Source organism: Oncorhynchus mykiss, chromosome 21 (genome assembly GCF_013265735.2).
Source record: "Oncorhynchus mykiss isolate Arlee chromosome 21, USDA_OmykA_1.1, whole genome shotgun sequence".
NCBI lineage: Eukaryota > Metazoa > Chordata > Actinopteri > Salmoniformes > Salmonidae > Oncorhynchus > Oncorhynchus mykiss.
The window spans coordinates 13,014,641-13,035,699 of NC_048585.1; the positions used below are offsets into that span (position 1 = coordinate 13,014,641).

At 41.2% G+C, this 21,059-nt stretch overlaps 1 protein-coding gene across 7 annotated transcripts; it reads left to right on the top strand.

Annotated features, from left to right (window-relative positions):
- Positions 1-525: 525 nt before the first annotated feature.
- LOC110490630 (zinc finger protein 585A) lies at positions 526-19,575 on the top strand. Of its 7 annotated transcripts, none has more exons than XM_036956950.1 (7): positions 1,207-1,525; positions 14,587-14,789; positions 15,081-15,179; positions 15,284-15,379; positions 15,514-15,624; positions 15,781-15,904; positions 16,431-19,575. In XM_036956950.1, the coding sequence occupies exons 1-7, from the start codon at positions 1,498-1,500 to the stop codon at positions 19,154-19,156; spliced, it is 3,387 nt and encodes a 1,128-aa protein (XP_036812845.1). In that variant the 5' UTR covers positions 1,207-1,497; the 3' UTR covers positions 19,157-19,575. The 7 variants fall into 7 exon arrangements, with proteins under 7 accessions (XP_036812851.1, XP_036812845.1, XP_036812848.1 ...); XM_036956953.1 differs by lacking the exons at positions 14,587-14,789; positions 15,081-15,179; positions 15,284-15,379 and adding exons at positions 2,307-2,509; positions 3,188-3,289; positions 5,028-5,108 and having other exon boundaries at positions 1,210-1,525; XM_036956949.1 differs by lacking the exons at positions 14,587-14,789; positions 15,081-15,179; positions 15,284-15,379; ... (1 more) ...; positions 15,781-15,904; positions 16,431-19,575 and adding exons at positions 2,307-2,509; positions 3,188-3,289; positions 5,028-5,108; ... (1 more) ...; positions 7,181-7,304; positions 7,522-10,648 and having other exon boundaries at positions 1,270-1,525.
- Positions 19,576-21,059: the final 1,484 nt, after the last annotated feature.

The window sequence follows — 21,059 nt, forward strand, 5'->3', positions numbered from 1 at the left end:
AGGCCCCCGAAGCATCCATGGGTCGCTCCTCTTTTCAGTTTGCTGCAGCTAGAGACTGGAATGAGCTGCAAAAAACACTCAAACTGGACAGTTTTATCTCCATCTCTTCATGCAAAGACTCAATCATGGACACTCTTACTGACAGTTGTGGGTGCTTCACATGATGTATTGTTGTCTCTACTTTCCTGCCCTTTATGCTGTTGTCTGTGCCCAATAATGTTTGTACCATGTTTTGTGCTGCTACCATGATGTGCTGCTGCCATGTTGTGTTGCTACCATGTAGCTGCCATGTTATGTGGTTGTCTTAGGTCTCTCTTTATGTAGTTCTATCGTGTTGTGTGTTTTGTTCTATATTTTATTATATTATTTATTTATTTTGAATCCCATGCCCCCGTTCCTGCAGGAGGCCTTTTGCCTTTTGGTAGGCCGTCATTGTAAATAAGATAAGAATTGGTCTTAACTAACCTGCACAGTTAAATAAAGGTTAAATAAAATAAAAAGTGGAGAGAGGTTAAATAAGGATTTTTAAGCCTTGATACAATTGAGACATGGATTGTGTATGTGTGCAACTCAGTGGGTGAATGACCAAGACAAAATATTGAAGTGCCTTTGAACAGGGTATGGTGGTAGATGCCAGGAGAACCGGTTTGTGTCGAGAACTGCAACGCTGCTGGGTTTTTCATGCTCAACAGTTCCCTGTGTGTATCAAGAATGGTCCACCACCCAAAGGACATCCAGCCAACTTGACACAACTGCGGAAAGCATGTAGGTCTAGGGTTGTCAACATCACACCCCAGCCTTCCCTGTTCCTCTAAACGTCATCACCCTCTCTCAAACCCAGCCCCCATTTATCTTCTCTGCCTCAGTGGCCAGCTGCCTGTCTCTGTCTCTCTGCCTTACACAACGTCATTCAGCCCTGACCTGCTGCTCCTATTTACAGTGCACTTACTAGATTTCTACCACCCTGTGCCATCACTGGCAATCGACAATAATAGTAATAGCTTAATACGGACACAGGGTGGAGCTATAATGTCAGAATTCATCGTCATCATCATTACCAGGGCCTTCAAAAAAATTGTATGAAGGATGTAATAATGACAATTTACATTTACATTACATATAAACATGCACACTTGTCATACTACATATGGGCTTTGCATGAGCTATTCTTACACTTTTTCATCAACTTTTTAAATGAATTGTCTAATAAATATGATGTAGCGGTAGTATGAACACGCCCATTAAAATACAGAACAAAGGCATAGCAGTAGGTAGTCGTTTGAGATGTAATAAGTGATTAGGAAACCCCTATCTGAGTTTAATTTTGAAAAACAAGAAAACCCGGAAACTGATTAAAACAACTTCCGTTTCTCACTGCCTGAACGGTATGTGGAGAGAGCGGCAACTCTAGACCGGGAAGTGGGGCATCTAAATCAAATCTAGCTAGCTTTTTTCAAGTATACCTTAGCTTCCTGTTGACTATTGTATGAGGCCGAGATGCAAAGTCAGGATCCATGCGAAAATTGTAAGTTAACGATAGAAATTGTTAACAAATTTGATAACGTAGCTAACGTTAGCTAGGTTTGGTGTGCGTTCGATGTTCAACATGGCGTATGCCGTATCTTGCCCTATGATCCCGCCCTGCCTGAAATGTAGTCTAGGCTAGCTGAAATGGTGGCACTGGCAAGTCCACGTATCTGCAATATCGATATGTCTAGACCGTTTCGAAATCGTCCATGACTTTATTTCACGCTATATCGTCAAATCAGCAGTTGCTTCATCCATTGTTGTACTTATTAATGATATGTACCCATTGTTTCTTGAAAAATACAACTTGTATGCCTCATGAGCTAAGTTCTACTGTCGTACACAATGATGTATATAAACCATTGGTCGTACCCCACTATAACCCAAAATATAAGCCTGTTTTATTACAATGTTTGTCAACAATGTAATTGTAAACAAACACTACATAGCCTCAAAACATGACTAAAACTATAATTTTGAAATCATGGATATCTATTTCTATTTGAGTGGTTACATTTCTCCAGCCCCGTCCTTTAACTTTCTACCTTAACATGGGTGGAGAGTCGGGACTCCGCTTTGTCATAGTTTCTACTGCTGGTGGCTGCGTTAAATATCCCATTAACATAACATGTATTTTTACTAACGTTAGTCTAAAGTGTATTCACTTTTTAGCTAGAGCTTGCTAACTTGGTCCTATGAATGCACGCGCCTTGTCAAAATTGCGTGCGCCTAGTCAGGGTAACCATGTGTCGGCTAACAACTTATTTTCCGATTTTTAGGTCCCCCTCTTCTTCTTCCCTCTCTGCGTCTTTTCATTCCACCACTGCGGCTTGTCTCTGCAGCCATGTGGCAAGTGGTTCAACGAGGAGACGTTCAAGATTATGGGATGCTGGAGGAGTTTGTCACCATGGTTACAGAGATTGTGCCAGAGCTTTTGAGTTGCAGTCAGAGGGCCCAACTCATTCTGGGGCTTCGAGCAAGGGTAAGAGATTGGGGTGCAGAATGGGGAAAATAAACATGCGACAAGATGATGATGGTAGTCCTATCCTTTAGCCCAAACATACACCTAGAACTCCTACATAGACCTAGACCTCCTACATAGACCTACATAGACCTAGAACTCCTACATAGACCTAGAACTCCTACATAGACCTAGTATTCCTACATAGACCTAGTACTCCTACATAGACCTACATAGACCTAGAACTCCTACATAGACCTAGAACTCCTAGCTATCTATTTGAGGTCTGAGCAGAACTTCTTCCATGTACAGTATGAATTTATATGCCTATCTATAATCAGAAGGCAGTTATTTTGCATCCTTTAGATCACTGAGCAGTCTACAAGAGCATGTTTCCTCCACCTTTTGATGCAGGTATTTACAGTTATCATAGTAAACACCACAACAAGACCCTGGGGCTACCCTAGCCTTTAGCTCTGACAAAACAGTGTAGACAGTTGACTCTGGCCATAGACAACGGAATGGTATTTGACTGAGATGAAGACCCTGAAGCTGATTATCTCAATTGAATACTGACATTGGGCCTTATCTAGGCTATCTTTAATTTTCTCAAAATGTGTCCCAATGAGAACAGAGCAGTGCCTAAGAAGTGTGGGGTTGACCTTTGACCGACTACTGACTGGCCATTTGTCATTTCAGCTGGTTCTGGAGTTGTGTCGCACTGAGCAGACATTAGACCTCATGAATATTCAAAAACACCTGGACAGGATCCGATCCCTCACATCCACTGAGGAAGCAGAGGTGAGTATCTTTCAAAGAGGGATTGGAGGTGAAGAATTACATGCCTATGTCAGTGGGCACACTCACTGATGGGTAAATCCATTTTAATTCAATCACTTTTTGACAGAACCCCTTTTAATTTGTACAAAACCTTCCATACATATTTGTCCATTGTAGAAGTGCTCAGAAAGGGACTTTTTTGACCTGAATGCCAAAACATTCAAGAGATAAAGGTGCGTAGAGTTGACCTATTTTACATACTCGACCATACCATCATGTCTTCATCACTAAAAAAGATAACCAGTTGAGATTGATATAATTGAAAAACTTGCAAACAGGTTATTACTATTTTATAGTTTCTTTAAAAAAATGTTTTTTTAATAATCATTGGCATTTTTTAACCATAAATGTAAATGATCTCAAAACACTTAAACTCAGATTCTTTTCATATTCGCATATGTTGTAGGTCAGACCCTATTTTACATCAACTGAAGTGTTTGTGTTAAACCCGCAATTGGTTGAGACATAACGTACTCTTAAATACAGGGTGCCATGTTGTGGCTGATAAATGTACTAAAATGGGAATCAAATTGAAATGTCTACTTTCAAATGGTACCACAAAAATTGTTGGAGGTCCACACATCAGAGAATGTTGACTGGAATGGAATATCTGTTGTTTTAAATGATGCTATCAATCCTCCATAGGAAACCTATTGCAATCATAGAAATATGGAAAATAGACATGACCATTTTAAGTTGACATTTGACAGTGGGTGGACCGGCGGTCATCTTTGTGGTAGAAAATTAGAAGTAAACATTTCCATTCAATTAAAATAATGGTGTACCAGCTAACTTGCAGTGGTCTGCAAGGGGGGGGGGGTATTGGTACATTCAATACATTCAATACATTCTATTTCTATGATTGAAATGACACACACACACAAGAGCATGTTGTGTCTCAACCGATGGCGGGCTTAACACAAAAACCTCAGATGATGTCGTGACGGCAGGTAGCCTAGTGGTTAGAGGGTTGGGCCAGTAACTGAAAGGTTGCTAGATCGAATCCCCGAGCTGACAAGGTAAAAATCGTTCTGCCCCTGAACAAGCAACCTAAGCCGTCATTGTAAATAAGAATTTGTTCTCAACTGACTTGCCATGTTAAATAAAAAATGTAAAGGTTTAAGCTACAACATAATTTATTTATATATATATATATATAAAACAATGTTTTATTTATTAATATATATATATATTAATTTAAAAAAATGTAAATACATTTTTTTTTTTAATTGACAACCCTTCTTGTAAGCTTTTAAATTCTATCAAACTCATCCGTTTATCTTTTCCAGTGATGAAGACATGGATGGGGTATGGAAAATGGGTCAACTTTAAGCACCTTTACCTACTGAATGTTTTGGCATTCAGGTACAAAAAGTAACTTTCTGACCACTTCTTCCATTGGTTAATATGTATGGAATTGTTTTATTTAAATCAAACCAGATGCTGTCAAAAAGTAATTGAATTCAAAAGGATTTAACCTGATGGCTGACTGGCTGGAGAGTCATTTTTAGGACCAATGAAAAATGATCTATAATGTGCTAACTCCACCCACCCGTGTCACCAGGCGATACCAAACCAATAGGCCCAACCAGACAGTATTGTGTGATTGAGTTGTCAGCTTCAATGATGTAGTAGTTGTGCATGTTTTGTTGCAGTCAAGTGATGCAAGTGATGCATTTTTTATTGGTCCTCCATGCAGGTGGAATTATCTGAATCAAAGTTTGTGGAGCTGGTTAAATCTCTGCTGAAAGACCCCAGTGAAAGGGAGAACTTCTACCAGGTTTGTTTCTCCGTTTACAGTTGAAGTCGGAAGTTTACAAACACTTACATTGGAGTCATTAAAACAAATTGTTCAACCACTCCACACATTTCTAGTTAAGAGAATATAGTTTTGGCAAGTCGGTTAGGACATCTACTTTGTGCACGACACAACTAATATTTCCAACAATTGCTTACAGAAAGATTATTTCACTCAGAATTCACTGTATCACAATTCCAGTGGGTCAGAAGTTACACTAAATTGACTGTGCCTTTAAACAACTTGGAAAATTCCAGAAAATTGTATCATGGCTTTAGAAGCTTCTGATAGGCTAATTGACATCATTTGAGTCAATTGGAGGTGTACCTTAGGCCTTGAAATACATCCAATCTTCAAACTCAGTGCATCTTTGCTTGACATAGTGGTAAAATCTAAATAAATCAGCCAAGACCTCAGGTTCATCCTTGGGAGCAATTTCCAAACGCCTGAAGGTACCACGTTCATCTGTACAAACAATAGTATGCAAGTATAAACACCATGGGACCACACAGCCGTCATACCGCTCAGGAAGGAGATGCATTCTGTCTCCTAGTGATGAACGTACTTTGGTGTGAAAAGTGCAAATCAATCCCAGAACAACAGCAAAAGACCTTGTGAAGATGCTGGAGGAAACAGGTACAAAAGTATCTATATCTACAGTAAATCGAGTCTTATATCTACATAACCTGAAAGGCCGCTCAGCAAGGAAGTAGCCACTGCTCCAAAACCGCCATATAAAAGCCAGACTACGGTTTGCAACTGCAAATTTGCGACCAAGTTAAAGCTTGGTCGCAAATGGGTCTTCCAAATGGACAATGACCCCAAGCATACTTTCAAAGTTGTTGCAAAATGGCTTAAGGACAACAAAGTCAAGATATTGGAGTAGCCATCACAAAGCCTTGACCTCAATCCCATAGAAAATGTGTGGACAGAACTGAAAAAGCATGCGCGAGAAAGGAGGCCTACAAACCTGACTCCGTTACACCAGCTCTGTCAGGAGCAATGGGCCAAAATTCACCCAACTTATTGTGGGAAGCTTGTGGAAGGCTACCCAAAATGTTTGACCCAGGTTCAACTATTTAAAGGCAATGCTACCAGATACTAATTGAGTGTATGTCAACTTCTGACCCACTGGGAATTGGATGAAATATATAAAAGCTTAAATAAATAATTCTCTCTACTATTATTCTGACTTTTCACATTCTTCAAATAAAGTGGTGATCCTAACTGACCTAAGACAGGGATTTTTTTACTAGGATTAAATGTCAGGAATTGTGAAAAACTGAGTTTAAATGTATTTGGCTACCGTGTATGTAAACTTCCGACTTCAATTGTAGTCTTCGCTCCATTTAGTCTTCACTACAGTTAGAACGTAGCCTGGTAGCAGATCTGCTTGTGATTTTACCTACTCCATTGTCAATGTTTGGCCTCACAATTCCATAAGGAGTTGGCAAGAAAGCAGAAACAGACTGGCACCCAGGCTAGTTAGAACTCTGAGGGGCTGAGTTTTTATATTCTAAATGTTACATCCATGTACAGGACTGCATCTCCAATAAATGAAAGTACAATATTTATATGTTCGAGTCCTTCTCATTCATACATGCTGTATCTCCACCTCCAGGTGTTTGGTTTAGTTATGATTTCTTTGTAGATCAAACAAAAGGCTAAAACGTTCTGCTTTAGGATGTTGATGTGGCTGTATGATGATCTAAGACCAAAGGTAATATCAGTACACATTTTAGCCTAATTATTGACATTAATTATTACATTAATTTATTCTCTCCTAGAACGTGTTCCCTGTGGAATTTGGGCCCAAGTATGACACTGCAATACAGATGCTGATGTTAGAATTCCTTTCCAGACTTGAGAAGTTACTTCCCATACCAGACCTTGAACAGGTAATAAGAATGAATAACACCTTTATCTATTTAGCTTGGGGAATTAGAAGTCAAGAATACCAATCAACAATCAATCATATTTTCATGTTTAAAAAACTGTGTTGGACATGAGCATGTAGTTGTTAATTATTTTAAACCATGCTCCTCTCTCTCAAGACTGCCACCTTGTTAAGTGCTGTCCCCTCTGCCCTGGAGAAATGTGTACAGTTTGTACCTGACCCCATACAATTGAGGACCCTGCTCCAGTACCACAGAAAACTTGGACATTTGGACTCCATCCGTAAGTATCATACAGATTTATAGAGGATCCATGGCTTGGATTGGTTCTGCAAAAATGTCAAATGATGAGTGTCAGGTAGAGTAATTATGTATAGAAAATATATTATTGGTTATGTTTGTCTGGTAACAGTTTATATTTGAGGCATTGATATAATTATCATATATGCTGTTCAATTTAACCTTCATTTTTTCATTGTCTCCCTCTTTTGCATAAAAAGGAACTCCATCATCCTTTGGTGACTTCATCCTCTCCTCTCTGTCTCTTCCTCCATACGTGCGAGTGGTGACTGCCCCACATGTAGACTCAGATACACAATCAGAAAGCATGAATTTGGAGGGAATGAAAGCAAGAGAGTTGTTGGAGAATCGGACAAAGGAAATCGATGTACTAGTCCCAGCAGATGAAGTTAGAAGATACATAATTACTGAGCCAGATTACGGTATGGACATGGAGTCTGCTGTTGGGGAAAATGACAATCAAGCTGTCACTGGCTTGAATTTACTCAGACCATCACAATTAAAACGAAGCAAAAGGCTGCAGATTAAGAACATGTTTCCAAAACGACGGAAACCTCGAAAGACCGATTCTTCCGGGCGTGCAAACAAACAGCCATCATCCTCCAAGGGTCGGCCTTCCCCAAAGAAGTCATGCAAAAAAGGCCCATTCAGTAAGACATGTGAAGTGTGTGGGAAGACATTCACTCGAGTCACAGCCATGAAAAGGCATCAGCTAACCCACACTGGAGATCTCAAGTTTAAGTGCCTCATGTGTGAAAAAAGCTTCAGGGATGGTCATAATCTGAAGAGACACCAGAGGCGAGTTTGTGAAAAGGAGATAAACATGTTGGATGAAGATGAAAATGAGGAAGAGATCCCACAACCCTCAACTAGCAAATCTCAGATCCCATCACTCCTCAAGACTCCCTGTCCACCAGGGCCATCTCATCAAGGAACTCTGGACACTATCACAGCCACTAACACATGCTCTGTGTGTGGGCGGTATTTTGCTCGTACTTCCAGCTTGGTAAGGCACATGAGCTCCCACTCAAAAGAGCGTCCATTTGGGTGTGTCAATTGTGATAAGAGATTCAAGTATTCGTACGATTTGAAAAAACACCAGAGAGAATTGTGTCAGAAAATGACCCAGGGAGATTTGTGTCAGGATGTTGGTCAGAACATGGCACAACAAAAGAGTGGCCTGGAACCAGAGAAGGTCTTTCTTGCCACTGCAGAGAATCGAACCCAGGTAGATTCCAAAACCTGTTATGTCTGTGGTAAGATTTTGACTTGTACCTCACAGATGGAAAGGCACTTGAAATCTCACTCAAAGGCACGTCCCTTTAATTGTGCTATTTGTGAGAGAAGTTTTAAGTACAAAGATACCTTGAAGAAACATCAGGAAATCCTTGGCCACGAGGGCATCCTAGAAGACTTGGGTCAAAGTGTGGACCAGCAAGAAGTGGAAGTTAACACAGAGAGTTGCATCAGCCCTCTCACTACCAAGGAAAACGACACTGAGCCCCTTATCACGGCTGCTACTTCAGTGCCGACTCTCAAAGAACCCAAACCATGCACTGTGTGTGGGAAGATTTTTAACCGTGCTTCAGTTATGGCTATTCATATGAGATCCCATTCAGATGAGCGTCCTTATCAATGTGGCAATTGTGAACAGCGCTTCAAGTACATGCACAATCTGAATCAACACCAGAGATATATCTGTAAGGTGAACCGAGAAGAGTCCTCTCAGATGGTAGACCAGCACCAAGAGGAGGAGTCTTGTGAACTGGTGGCTGTTAAGGCTGATACCCCAGAGACATCTACCAGTCGACTACAACTGGTTCACTGGTGTAAAAAATGTGGAAAGTGTTTCGATGACATCTGTAATTTGAAGCAACACCAGGAAAGTTCATGCAAAGAGGAAAAAATAAAGGTGGTCTTCCAATGTGAAAAAAGAAAGGTGGTCTTCAAATGTGATGATTGTGGGAAGGACTTCAAAGGTTCATCATCCCTAAGGACACACAAGCGAATTCACAACCCATTCTATTGCTCTGATTGTGGAAGGGTCCTCCCAAACTCCATTGCCTTTGACAGACACAAGCTGATGCAGCACAAGGAAATCCAGTGTACCATGTGTGAGAAGACCTTTACCCTGTTGGGGCGTCTGAGAGATCACTATCTGCATCAACATAAATTCACAGGACCATACCCCTGCTCTCAATGTGAGAAAACTTTTACCCAGTTAAGATACCTTGTTGAGCATGAGAGGGTTCATTCAGGAGAGTACCCTTACCAGTGCTCTGTTTGTCAAGCAAAGTTCAATAAAGCAAATTCTCTAACAATACACAGTAGGAAGCACACAGGAGAAAAGCCGTTCCTGTGCTGGCAATGTGGAAAGAGTTACAAGGATCGTGGAAACCTGTCAATGCATATGGGGACCCACTCAGAGGAGAGACCATTTTCTTGTTCGCAGTGTGACATGACTTATCGGACAAAGATTCAGCTGAATACACACATTGAACAAGTTCATGAGGGGGTGAGATACACCTGTGCAGTCTGTGGAAAGCAGTTTTTGAAAGCTGTGTCATTGATAAGACATGAACTCACTCACACAGGAGAAAGACCATGGCCATGTTCCTATTGCACAAAAACCTTCATCACTGCCAATGAAAGGAGATTGCATGAAAGATACCATACTGGTGAGAGACCATATAAATGCCAAGACTGTGGAAAGTCATTCGTACAGTTATGTTTTCTGAAAGCACACCAACGACTTCACACAGGAGAGAAGCCATTTGCATGCAGTGTTTGTGACAAACGTTTCAGATTAAATTACCATAGGCAAAGACACGAGCAAACCCATACAGGAAAACAGAAGCCACATGTTTGTGCGGAATGTGGGTTAGCTTTTGCTCAAAGAAAGCGCCTGACTGAACACCAATGCACTCACTCCTTGAATTAATTATTATTATTATTTTAAGTCTAATGTTCCTTTGCGTTGTTATTCATTTTAAGACAGTACAGTGGGGAAAGTAGTGAGGGAGACAAATTAGGGGCACAGACAGAAAGAAGGGCAGAGAAGAGTCTTTTGAACCCTCGTCACCAAGTACCACTCTGTTAGACTCAGGCATTTGAGTTCTTGTTGTGTACTAAAAATAAAAACACAGGTTTACACCTCAGGTTTGAATTAATATTCTATTTTTCAGCTTTGTTTCATAATTCTGTGGATAATTTCCATTGCTAATTTGTAGTATGTATAGTAAAGGAGAACGTGTAAACTGTTATTCTCAAATAACCACAACATTGCATTTTGTGATCATGGCAATAATAAAGGAGGACATGAAAATATCCATGTGTGTTTTCACATTTGTAACTTTGGAAAAGATACACTTCACAGAGAAGTCAACCAATGCTTGCAAAACTATCTGTTTTATTAGGATCCTTCGGGATCATTACCGGTTAAACTGGAACAAAATGATTCATTACGTTTGATTTTACTACAAGGTAGGCTAATCCATGGAAATGTCCTTTGCATGAAGGGTATTCGGCAAAGGCTATTGACATTTTTATTTGACAGTTTCATGATATTTACGCACTTCCCGGTGGATTTTCTTAATTGTAATAATTATCAAAGGGTATGACTAACCAATAGTAAGAGTTCCAGTATGGCAAACCAAGTCAGTAACTGCATTTGCTGGCAAATATGTCTTTCTAATAATGTACAACTTCACGGGGATTTGTTATTCAGAAATTTGTGGGCGGTAAACGCAACCGGAAATTGAACGGACTAAATTCACTGTCACACTGCTACTGAAGATAACGTTTAAAACTTGCAAGCCTTTAAACATAGGAAATCATAGCTGTCACACTTAGCAACATTTCATGTTTTTTGGGTGAATATGGTATGAGGACGAGATGGACGAGAATCCTGACGAAAATGGTATTGTGGATTTTGTTAACTAGGCTTAGTGTGCTTGATGTTCAACATGGCGTATCCTTGCTAGATTTGCATTTGTTGTTCTTTTAGCATGCTAGGAATGTGAGGACTAGTATTTCAGAATCATCCACTGTTATGTTTTGTAAGGGATAGCCTGTTTAATAATAATTGATTGGATAATATGTAGTTATTCAGCACGCTTTGCATTGTAGGATGACATAGAGACCTAACGTTACCTTGACAAGAATGCATTGTTTTTACCCCAAATAAATAATCTGTCTTTTTAAACATATTCGAAACTAATCGGGTGCGCGTTGTTGGCTTGTGCATGTAGTTCGAACGTTTGGGGCATCACCATAGGTTTCATTGTTATTTGAAATCTGCTACATTTTTAGTAAATATTTTAAATATGTATTTGAAGCAGCACTGTTTTATGTTAAATTCAACTTTGAATCGGTTCAGTATTCATTCAGGGTTGCGGCTCATATTAATTTCTTTAGCCCCGCACTGTATGTAGATGCTGAGATTGGGCTCCTTGGGACGTCCTTACCCTTACTTTATTACGTTTCAATTTAAATGGGGTGACGTCAGATTTGGACGTCCAAAGGGTCCCTTTCATACTGAACAAAACTTTTAACGCAACCTGTAACGTTATAGTGTTGGTTTCATGAGCTGAAATAAAGGATCCCAGAAATGTCCCTTATGCACAAAAAACTTACTTCTCAAAAATGTTGTGCACATATTTGTTTGCATTTCTTCTTTGCCAAGATAATCTGTCCCCATTACAGGTGAGGCATATCAAGAAGCTGATTAAACAGCATGATCATTACACAGGTGCCCCTTGTGCTGGGGACAATAAAAGGCCACTCCAAAAATTTTCAGTTTTGTCACACAACGCAATGCCACAGGTGTCTCAAGTTGGAGGGAGCGTGCAATTGACATGCTGACTCCAGGAATGTCCACCAGAGCTGTTGCCAGAGATCTAGACCACCTTTACTCCACACACAGAGATTCATACAAACCTCTCCCTTGCCCTCCATTTGACAAATCTGACCATAATTCTATCCTCCTGATTACAAGCAAAAATTAAAGCAGGAAGCACCAGTGACTGGGTCTATAAAACAGTGATCAGGTGAAGCAGATGCTAAGCTACAGGACTGTTTTGCTAACACAGACTGGAATATGTTCAGGTATTCTTCCGATGACATTGAGGAGTACACCACATCCATCACTGGCTTTATCAATAAGTGAATCGAGGACATCGTACCCACAGTGATTGCACGTACATACCTCAACCAGAAGCCATGGATTACAGGCAACATACGGCACTGAGCTAAAGGGTCGAGCTGCCTCTTTCAAGGAGCGAGACTCTAACCCGGAAGCTTATGAGAAATCCCGCTATGCCCTCCGAACCATCAAACAGGCAAAGCTTCAATACAGGACTAAGATCAAATCGTACTACACCAGCTCCGACGCTCGTCGGATGTGTCAGGGCTTGCCAACTATTACAGACTACAAAGGGAAGCACAGCCGAGAGCAGCCAGATGAGCTAAATAACTTCTATGCTCGCTTCGAGGCAAGTAACACTGAAACATGCATGAGCGCATCAGCTGTTCTGGATGACTGTGTGATCACGCTCTCCGCAGCCGATGTAATACCTTTAAACAGGTAAACATTCACAAGGCCGCAGGGCCAGACGGATTATCAGGACGTGTACTCCAAGCATGCGCTGACCAACTGGCAAGTGTCTTCACTGACATTTTTCAACCTCTCCCTGACTGAGTCTGTAATACCAACATGTTTCAAGCAGACCACCATAGTCCCTGTGCCCAAGCTCACTAAGGTAAACTGCCTAAATGACTACCGACCCGTAGCACTCATGTCTGTAGCCATGAAATGCTTTGAAAGGCTGGTCATGGCTCAATTCAAAACCATAATCCAAGAAATCCTAGACCCACTCCAATTTGCATACCGCACCAATAGATCCACAGATGATGCAATCTCTATTGCACGCCACGCTGCCCGTTCACACCTAGACAAAAGGAACACCTATGTGAGAGTGCTATTCATTGACTACAGCTCAGATTTTCAACACCATAGTGCCTTCCAAGGTCATCACTAAACTAAGGACCCTGGGACTAAACACCTCCCTCTGCAACTGGATCCTGGACTTCCTTACGGGCCGCCCAGGTGGTATGGGTAGGTAACAACACATCCGCCACGCTGAGCCTCAACACGGGGTGCGTGCTCAGTCCCCTCCTGTACTCCCTGTTCACTCATGACTGCACGGCTAGGCACGACTCCAACGCCGTCATTATGATTGCTGATGACACAACAGTGGTAGGCCTGATTACCGACAAAGATCAGACAGCCTATGGAGAGGAGGTCAGAGACCTGACCGTATGGCGCAAGGACAACAACCTCTCCCTCAACATGATCAAGACAAAAGAGATGATTGTGGACTACAGGAAAAGGAGGACCAAGCACGCCTCCATTCTCAGCGACAGGGTTGTAGTGGAGCAGGTTAGGTGCTTCAAGTTTCTTGGCATCCACGTCACCAACACACTAACATGGTCCAAGCACATCAAGACAGTCGTGAAGAGGGCACAACAAAACCTATTCCCCCTCAGGACACTGAAAAGATTTGGCATGGGTCCTCACATCCTCAATGTTTTACAGTGGTACCACCGAGAGCATCTTGATGGGTTGAATCACTGCCTGATATGGCAACTGTTCAGCCTCCAACCGCAAGGCACTACAGAGGGTAGTGCGTACGGCCCAGTACATCACCGTGGGCAAAGCTTCCTGCCATCCAGGACCTCTATACGAGGCGTTGTCAGAGAAAGGCCCTAAAAATTGTCAGACTCCAGCCACCCTAGTCATAAACTTTTTTTCTCTGCTACTGCACTGCTTCTTCACCTGCAGGATCGTCTGAGACCAGCCACCCAGACAGCTGATGAAACAGAAGTTTTTATGTCTGTAATAAAGCCCCTTTGTGGAGAGAAACAAATTCTGATTGTCTGGAAATGGCTTCCAATTGGGTGGGCCTACGCCCACCCATGGCTGCGACCCTGCCCAGTCGTGTGAAAACCATAAATTAGAACCTAATGAATTTATTTAAATCAACTAATTTTCTTAAATGAATTGTAACTCAGTGAAATCGTTGAAATTGTATGTTTTTATATTTTTGTTCAGTATAGCATTTAGACCTCCCCTTCTAACTATACCTAGGATCTATGAATGTATACATCTGGTCAAGGTAACTGTACAGTGCAGTGTGATAACTTCTTAGCTAGCAAGACATCTGGGTGGCTTTATTTACAAATTATTTTCCTATTTTTTTTTTTAGGTCCCCCTCTTCTTCTTCCCTCTCTGCGTCTCTTCATTCCACCACTGCGGCTTGTCTCTGCAGCCATGTGGCAAGTGGTTCAGCGAGGAGATGTTCAAGATTATGGGATGCTGGAGGAGTTTGTCATCACGTTGACCGACATTGTGCCAGAGCTTTTGAGTTGCAGTCAGAGGGCCCAACTCATTCTGGGGCTTCGAGCAAGGGTAAGAGATTGGGTTCAGAATGGGGAAAATAAACATGCAACACAATCATTGAGGTTAGTCTCTGACAACAATATTGTTGACTCTAGCATAAACCACCCAGCTGTTTAAACAATTGGCTGAGATGAAGGGTCAGAAATGTCAGGGTACACTTTGTTTCTCAAATACTGCCGTTGGCCCTTAGCTAGGCTAGCTATCATTTTCTCCAAATGTGTCCCAATGAGAACAGAGCAATGCCTACGAAGCGCGTGGTTGACCTTTGCTCTACTCCTGACTGGTCATCTGTAATTTTAGATGGTTCTGGAGTTGTGTCGCACTGAGCAGACAGCAGACCAAGACATTCAGCAACACCTGGACAGGATCCGAAGCCTCATATCCACTGGGGAAGCAGAGGTGAGTATCTTTCTGGGAAGGAGCAGAGGCCTATGTCACTCTAAATGTTGTGTCATTGAGTTGTTAAATGTGATTATTTAATTGTTGTGTGTGTTTTGTTGCAGTCAAGTGATGCAGAGGTGGAATTATCTGAATCAAACTTTGTAGAGCTGGTTGAATCTCTGCTGAAAGACCCAAGTGAAAGGGAGAACTTTTACCAGGTTTGTTTTGCTTATACGGTGGGAAAGTATAAAAGCTTTGCTGGTCTAGGTTTTAGTGGCCTAGTTTTATATTGTTTCAAACCAATATAAATATAGGTATTATTGGCATTTTAGGTTCATTTATTCTCTCCTAGGACGTGTTCCCTGTGGAATTTGGGCCCAAGTATGACACTGCAATACAGATGCTGATGTTAGAATTCCTTTCCAGACTTGAGAAGTTACTTCCCATACCAGACCTTGAACAGGTAATAAGAATGAATAACACCTTTATCTAATTAGCTTGGGGAATTAGAAGTCAAGAATACCAATCAGTAATATTTTTCACTTTTAAACAAAGAAACTCAGTGTGAAATGAGTTTGTCGTGGGTTAATGATTTTAAACCATGCTCCTCTCTCTCAAGACTGCCTCCTTGTTAAGTGCTGTCCCCTCTGCCCTGGAGAAATGTGTACAGTTTGTACCTGACCCCATACAATTGAGGACCCTGCTCCAGTACCACAGAAAACTTGGACATTTGGACTCCATCCGTAAGTATCATACAGTGTTCTAGATTGGTTGTGCCAAAATTGCAATTATAAATGGGGTAGTTTGGGTATTGGATGCTGATTGGTTGATACCGAATTTCAGCCATGTGTATATCAAACAATTTGCCACAGGTATGATGTATAAATACTTGTTTACTGCTCTAATTACGTTGGTAACCAGTTTATATTAGCAATAAGGCACATTTTTTGGGGTGTATGGCCAATATACTACTGCTAAGGGCTGTATACAGGCACTCCACATTGCGTCGTGCTTAGGGACAGCCCTTAGCCGTGGTATATTGGCCATATACCACACCCCCTCTGCCTTATGCTTAAATGTACCACACACCCTCGGCCTTATTACTTGAATGATGTGTCAAGTAGAACAAATGTGACTTTTATCTGTAAAAGTTTATATTTGAGGCATTTACATAATTTGCATGTATGATGTTAGTCAACTACCGTTGCAAAAAAAGTGAATTCACAGTGGAACTTTTTTTGTCATTCTCTCCCTCTTTTGCATAAAAAGGAACTCCATCGTCCTTTGGGGACTTCATCCTCTCCTCTCTGTCTCTTCCTCCATATGTGCGAGTGGTGACTGCCCCAGATGTAGACTCAGATACACAATCAGAAAGCATGAATTTGGAGGGACTGGAAGCAAGAGAGTTGTTGGAGAATCGGACAAAGGAAATCGATGTACTAGTCCCAGCAGATGAAGTTAGAAGATACATAATTACTGAGCCAGATTACGGTATGGACATGGAGTCTGCCGTTGGGGAAAATGACAATCAAGCTGTCACTGGCTTGAATTTACTCAGACCATCACAATTAAAACGGAGCAAAAAGCTGCAGATTAAGGAAATGTGTTCAATAGGTAGAAAACCTAAAAAAACTGGGCTTGCAAACAGACAGCCATCATCCTCCAAGGTGTGTCCTTCCCCAAAGAATTCATGCAGAAGAGGCCCATTCAATAAGGCATGTGAAGTGTGTGGAAAGACATTCACTCGGGTTGCAGCCATGAAAAGGCATCAGCTAACCCACACTGAAAATCTCAAGTTTAAGTGCCACCAATGTGAAAAATTATTCTCGGATGGTCAAAGTCTGAAGAGACACCAGAAGCGAGTTTGTGAAAAGGAGCTAAACATGTTGCATGAAGATAAAAATGAGGAAGAGATCCCACAACCCTCAACTAGCAAACCTCAGATCCCATCACTCCTCAAGACTCCCTGTCCACCAGGGCCATCTCATCAAGGAACTCTGGACACTATCACAGCCACTAACACATGCTCTGTGTGTGGGAGGTTTTTTACTCGTACATCAAGCTTGGTGAGGCACATGAGCTCCCACTCAAAAGAGCATCCATTTAGGTGTGTCAATTGTGGTAAGAGATTCAAGTATTCATACGATTTTAGAAAACATCAGGGAGAATTGTGTCAGAAAGTGACCCAGGGAGATTTGTGTCAGGATGTTGGTCAGAACATGGCACAACAAAAGAGTGGCCTGGAACCAGAGAAGGTCTTTCTTGCCACTGCAGAGAATCGAACCCAGGTAGATTCCAAAACCTGTTATGTCTGTGGTAAGATTTTGACTTGTACCTCACAGATGGAAAGGCACTTGAAATCTCACTCAAAGGCACGTCCCTTTCATTGTGCTATTTGTGAGAGAAGCTTTAAGTACAAAGACTCTTTGAAGAAACATCAGGAAATCCTTGGACACGAGGGCATCCTAGAAGACTTTGATCTGAGTGTGGACCATCAAGTGGAAGTTAACACAGAGAGTTGCATCAGCCCTCTCACTACCAAGGAAAACGACACTGAGCTCCTTATCAAGGCTTTTACTCCAGCGCCAACTGCCAAAGAACACCCATGCACTGTGTGTGGGAAGATTTTGGACTGTGCTTCTCATTTAGCTACTCATATGAGATCCCATTCCGAAGAGCGTCCTTATCAATGTGTCAACTGTGAGCAGCGTTTTAAGTACAAGCAAAGTTTGAATCAACACCAGAGATATATCTGTAAGGTGAACCGAGAAGAGTCCTCTCAGATGGTAGACCAGCACCAAGAGGAGGAGTCTTGTGAACTGGTGGCTGTTAAGGCTGATACCCCAGAGACATCTACCAGTCGACTACAACTGGTTCACTGGTGTAAAAAATGTGGAAAGTGTTTCGATGACATCTGTAATTTGAAGCAACACCAGGAAAGTTCATGCAAAGAGGAAAAAAGAAAGGTGGTCTTCCAATGTGAAAAAAGAAAGGTGGTCTTCAAATGTGATGATTGTGGGAAGGACTTCAAAGGTTCATCATCCCTAAGGACACATAAGCGAATTCACAACCCATTCTATTGCTCTGATTGTGGAAGGGTCCTCCCAAACTCCATTGCCTTTGACAGACACAAGCTGATGCAGCACAAGGAAATCCAGTGTACCATGTGTGAGAAGACCTTTACCCTGTTGGGGCGTCTGAGAGAACACTATCTGCATCAACATAAATTCACAGGCCCATACCCCTGCTCTCAATGTGAGAAAACCTTCACTCAGTTATCGTACCTTGTCATCCATGAGAGGGTTCATTCAGGAGAGTACCTGTACCAGTGCTCTGTTTGCCAAGCAAAGTTTAATTCAGCAAATTCTCTAACAATACACAGTAGGAAGCACACAGGAGAAAAGCCGTTCCTGTGCTGGCAATGTGGAAAGAGCTTCAAGGCTGCTGGAGAACTGTCGGTGCATATGGGGACCCACTCAGAGGAGAGACCATTTTCCTGTTCGCAGTGTGACATGTCCTACAGAACAAAACTTCAGCTGAATTCACACATTGAACAAGTTCATGAGGGGGTGAGATACCCTTGTACTATCTGTGGAAAGCAGTTTTACAAAGCAGTGTCATTAAAAAGACACGAACTCACTCACACAGGAGAAAGACCATTTCCATGCTCCTATTGCACAAAAACCTTCATCACTGCCAATGAAAAAAGGCTGCATGAAAGATACCATACTGGTGAGAGACCATACAAATGTCAAGACTGTGGAAAGTCTTTCATTCAGTCAGGTTATCTGAAATCTCACCGACGTCTTCACACAGGAGAGAAGCCATTTGCATGTAGCTTTTGTGATAAAAGTTTCAGATTGTCTTATCATAGGTTAAAACACGAGCGAACCCATACAAGAAAAAATAAGCCACATGTGTGTGGAGAATGTGGGTTAGCTTTCGCTCAAAAAAAGCGCCTGACTGAACACCTATGCACTCACCCTGGGAATTAAAATAGACATTTTTTTTTTCGGAACTCTGATGTTCCTTTTTATTTTTTCTTAATTTTAAGACGGTACAGCAGGGAAGGTAGTGAGGTAGAAGGAAAGTAGGGGCACAGACAGAAGGGCAGAGAAGGAGTTTGAACCCTCGTCACCAGGTATATGTGGACCGGAGTCAAAAGCATTACCACTCTGGCATTTGAGTTCTTGTTGTGTACTGTAATATAAATATATATATATATATATATTAAAAAACACTGGTTTAACACCTTTTGCTTGTAATAGATTTTTTGTTTGTTGTTCATTTAATCTTTTATTCATAATTCCCTATATAATTTCAATAGATAAATTGTAATGTAAACTGTTATTCTCAAATAACTACAACATTGCATTTTCTGACAATAGTAATAATAAAGGAGGACATGAAAATATCTGATTTAAAAACGTGTGTATTCACATTCATATCTTGCACAGATTCACTTCATACATTTCTGCAAGCGTTGGTTGAATTTTGTATCAGTCATATTTGTATCATTCAGGTCAGCATCGCTGGTCCTCAAATGTCCCAGTGACACTGGAACAAACGTATTAATGACTTGATTTAACTGGAAGGCTAATCCATAGAAAGGTCCTTTGGGAGGAAGGGTATTTTTTCGGGCATATTGGCTATTTTATATTTTTATCCAAAAGCTTCATGGAGAAATAATTCATCCAAGTTTGGAATATTTGTGACCTGTTAGCCTTACTCAGGCCTTCTTTAAACCACTAAAACGGTCTCCGCATGGCAATTATTTTGGGCACGTGAGTCAGCAACATGACAGCATACACGCACAAATGACATACTCATAACCAAATGCAACACCATGGATGTTCCGAGTGGATCACGTTTGTTAAATCAGTGACCAACCTTTCAAACTTGCATTGTGGGGATAAACATGTTCCGTGGACTGCATGAACTTTACAACAACATGTGATCAAAAGTCACGAAGTTTTGACTGCAGTCGACTTCCAATTTTCTGCAGTTGCTCCTCACCAGCTCCTCATCGCCTGCGTTGTGGGAGGCACTGATTTCCTTAAAAAATGTACTATCAGTTTTTTTTCCAACCAGTACTTACCATGGTTTTTGGTTTTTGTACTAGTAGCATGTTGTAAAACAAAAGCATGGTAGTTGTTTACAGTGAATTATGATGGTCTATGCCCCACCGTTTTCCGGGTAATATGACCAAAATCGAAGTAATTTATGATACTCGCATAATGCAACATTTACTACTATAGTAGCTCTGAAATGGCTAAGCGTAAACCTAGTACCCTCTTAAACCCCTTTAGCTCATAGTGAAAAACCACAACACACATGGTCTAGTAGTGTACCCTCTTAAACCTTGGGAGCTGGATAGAGTATGGTGAGAAGAATGACAGGAGTCGGAAACCGTAAACTAACTTATCTCTTCAATACATTTTTCAGTTTGCTCTCATTCAACTGAATTGGCTACTCTTATACTATTCTAAATAGCCAACATACTAAAAAAACATGTTTTTAAAAGGTATTAATTATCATATTATTTAATAGATTCTCACCATATCCCTAAAACAGCCATTTACAATGTTTGATTTTGTTACTCTGCAAGAACGTTCGTTGATCCTGTCGCCATGACTACGACAGGCTAGCTGGACTGGAGCGAACTTTAGCCGATTTCTATGTTAACGGGATTTTATAAATGTATTAAACTATCAAAACATAAAATAACAACAGTTATATCACTACAATCCGTTTAACTTGTGGTTTCCTATCCTATGGTTTACAACTTGCTCACCGTGATGATAACGTTAAAAATATTTCGTTTATCTGGTGCCTCATCAGTTTTAACTAGTCAATCTAGCGCGAGAGCCTCTGTGGGAGTAGAGCGAGCGGCTCCCT

What these genes read in the sequence shown, in the direction of transcription:
- LOC110490630 (XM_036956949.1), top strand. Translation starts at nt 1,498, where the DNA reads ATGCAAAGTCAGGATCCATGCGAAAATT. An exon ending in CATCCACTGAGGAAGCAGAG is followed by an intron (nt 3,290 to 5,027) that starts GTGAGTATCTTT and finishes TCCTCCATGCAG; the next exon opens with GTGGAATTATCTGAATCAAA. An exon ending in AAAGGGAGAACTTCTACCAG is followed by an intron (nt 5,109 to 6,913) that starts GTTTGTTTCTCC and finishes ATTCTCTCCTAG; the next exon opens with AACGTGTTCCCTGTGGAATT.